Source organism: Typopeltis vanoorti, unplaced genomic scaffold (assembly GCF_054136105.1).
Source record: "Typopeltis vanoorti isolate ZY-2024b unplaced genomic scaffold, IOZ_Tvanoo_1.0 HiC_scaffold_740, whole genome shotgun sequence".
NCBI lineage: Eukaryota > Metazoa > Arthropoda > Arachnida > Uropygi > Thelyphonidae > Typopeltis > Typopeltis vanoorti.
In genome coordinates, this window is record NW_028328189.1 from 1,557 (window position 1) to 4,825 (window position 3,269).

A 3,269-nucleotide genomic window follows, 5' to 3' on the forward strand; every position below is an offset into this window, starting at 1 on the left:
AAACACTTGAGTGCTCTGGGTGTCAATGTAGCACTCTGAGAGAGATTGCAATACAGACAAAACAGAGTGTTGCGAAAACTACAGTCATGTAGTTTTCGCAACACTCTGCGCATACTCGTTGCCTAACCTATCCAGTAAATAGCAACATTATCCGATTATCACGACTCGTGCAGGAAATACGCGTGCATCTATTGTTGAAGGGTAATATAAATACAGATGGCTGCATCGGTACAATCATCTTCCAACAAGACAGCATCATGTTTTGCTTTCCACAGTGGCTGAAGATGGTGATGGTTGTGGGAGCCACAGTTTTCAAACTTAGCGATGCACAAGTTAAACCGATAATTTGTGGCGAGGGTGGACTTTCGTTATGCAATGCCGTACCACCTGCACCTGGTTTGTATACCTCTCAGAGCAACTTGTTGTAGTTATGGTAGTCAAAGTATTCTTTAGCATAATGATTAGATAAAATCAGTAGATTGAATTCGTTTATAATTTACCTTTTCGCATATGATATTGAATATTATTTATATGTATAATTTTTATCTTCAAATATCTATTTTACTGTAATATACAGAATTAAACTGCGCATTTCTAAACATATTAATAGAGACAGACCTACCATGCTACCCTCTGCTCACATTCTCATTAAGATTTTAGAATGCATTTGAGACATATTTTGGAAAGTAGATATTTATGAATTAAAATTCTCTTCGTATTTTGATTGGAAGTTGGTGTCGACGTCCCACATCACTAACACAGGAGTGATTTTGTTGATTATTTTTCATACGCGATTATAATAAATCCAGCGATTATTCTTCCGACATCTTATGTTGGACGCTTTCGTTCATTTTATCTTCTACTTAGCGTTGAAATATGGTAGACTCATATTCATCGAAATGTATATCTCATACAGACAAGACAATATTTAAGTCTAATTCATTTAAACTAGACCATCACGTTGTCTACTTTTTTACTAATATTTCCAGTCTGCGTGACACATTATTATTATTATTATTATTTATGACAAGAGTTGATTATTTTATTTTGTAAGCTTCATATTCTAGTGCAAACTTTTGACAATCATATGTGTAAATGAAGAGCAACAGCTCGTTCAGGTACGATATGCATAAAGTTATTAAAAGTTATGTAATGCATTATCATTATATACACATATCTACATGCATACAATATACATATTATATATTATTATAAAATAATAACATAAGAAAATCATAGGAAACATGCTAATATGTACAGCGAATGTTGCATAATATTAATTAGGAACCGAAGAAAATAAAGTAGATAAATAGCATTAATTTAATGTTTTTTATATTATACACCTGCATCAGGATATGTTTGTCACCAATATGCAAAAATGCCCCATACAGGTATTCTGAACAGAGTTTCCTCATTGCTATATGAAAATAAATACTCTTTATTCGAGTTTTGTATTTGTTTGGGTTACTTTCATTTCTTGTTGTTAAAGGAAGTGTGTTGAATACTTTTGGCGCAAAATAAGTATAATGTTTGTGTATTGCTTCCTTATTTGCTTTAGGAACTATATATATATTAGGCCCTTATGTCTACTAAGGAAATCATCTTGTTTGATATTCACGCATTCCTTATCATTCTATTTGAATAGCGGTACCCTGTAAGTCTATAAATATCTAAGGGATCATATGTTTAGTATGGTGTATTTATATTAGCACATTGCAGTATCCTTGTAATTGTTTCTACTTAAAATTTGAATTTCTTTATTCTAAAGCGAAACCAGAGGTTTCAGCGTAGTGCGTTAGATTTCTCCCCAACTAAATATTGTAGTGTGCTTTGAATCCAGGCAGAATTTAATATTTTTGGCATGTTTAAATTTAATATTCTATTTAGGTAGAGAAATCTGTTTAACATAATCCTTATTTTTTTTACGACATCATTATATGCGCTTTTCTTACTATTAAACCTAGAAATACACTTTAATTGCTTTTTCAGAAGAAAATATTTCAGATTTCTTCTGTGGTGCATATGCGTAAATGACTTTTTTTTCTTACTTTCTTTCAGTTACCACTACGTCTATTGAAGGCTATGGAAATGTTCGTTGTAGCACATGTGCGAATTCCAGCAACATTTGTGCAGACAAAATTCCAGTCAACATGACACTTTACACTAAAGCTCAACCCAGTGGAATAAGCTTCACAGATATCGACTGTTCACTATTAAGTTGCTCAAGTAACAGAACTTTGTTCTTTAAGGTCCACGGCTGGGAGCCTCAGTATTTTTGTCTGGAAAAAAGTGTGGTAAATCTTTTTACTCACTTATATAAATTGATAATTTTATATATTCCTATTTATTCAAACAGGAGAATTAGTCAATTGATTGAAGACCTTCCTATTTACGAAATTGGGAAGATGTTATTCAGAAAGTGACAACTATTTATTGTCAGTTTATCTTTTCGAAATAAAAGTAAAAATACGTTATTTAGACTGCACACGCCAAACTAATCTTGGTTTACTAGTAGAAAATTAACTACAGAAATATAAGTAATTTAAAAGATGAATTAAAATAACAAATATTTTTAACATAATTTTTAAATATTTGTTTTATCATAATTTTTAAAATATTTTAAAATACTTTTAATTATCTAAAAAAATTAAATAGCATATATTTTTGACAGATACACCTATTAAACTTTGTTAATCGTAATCTATGTTTAAAAAATTAGGACTAGTTTTAATTTAATAGAGCGATTAGTGTGCCTTTCTGGTTCTGCGAAAATGGACTTTCTTTCATAGTTCTAAACAAGGAATCCTTAATCATTTCATAACCTATTGAGAATGGCGAGTTCATTAACGTGTTTTTAACTGTAACTTTTAAATGCGAATACTCTTAATTGTAATGATGACAGAATTTTTTTTCAGGAAACCCGAAATGCACTTCTTAGTGTGGATTCAGTTTGCGGTGTGATTGAGGTTGATTGGAGCGAGGGGGCAAATGACTGCCTTGAACAGGCACAGGCAGATGTAGAATATGTCGGCATATTATTGGCCCGATTTATTTCTAATATAAGTGTAAGTAAACACATCATGATTGGTTATCTATCTATCTATCTATCTATCTATCTATCTATCTATCTATCTATCTATCTATCTATCTATCTATCTCTCTCTCTCTATATATATATATATATTTTTTTTTTTATGAAACAAATTGAATGACTAGAACCGAGATTTAATTAAAAAGGTTTTAATATAAACACACTACTAGTTTCGGCC

At 31.1% G+C, this 3,269-nt stretch overlaps 1 protein-coding gene across 1 annotated transcript; it reads left to right on the forward strand.

Moving 5' to 3' along the window:
* Positions 1-214: 214 nt before the first annotated feature.
* LOC150092089 (uncharacterized) lies at positions 215-3,065 on the forward strand (the record flags this gene model as incomplete). The annotated part of the gene is made up of 3 exons (XM_090415317.1): positions 215-396; positions 2,059-2,294; positions 2,916-3,065. Coding segments are annotated over exons 1-3 (525 nt in total), but the record flags the coding sequence as incomplete, so codon positions are not given.
* Positions 3,066-3,269: the final 204 nt, after the last annotated feature.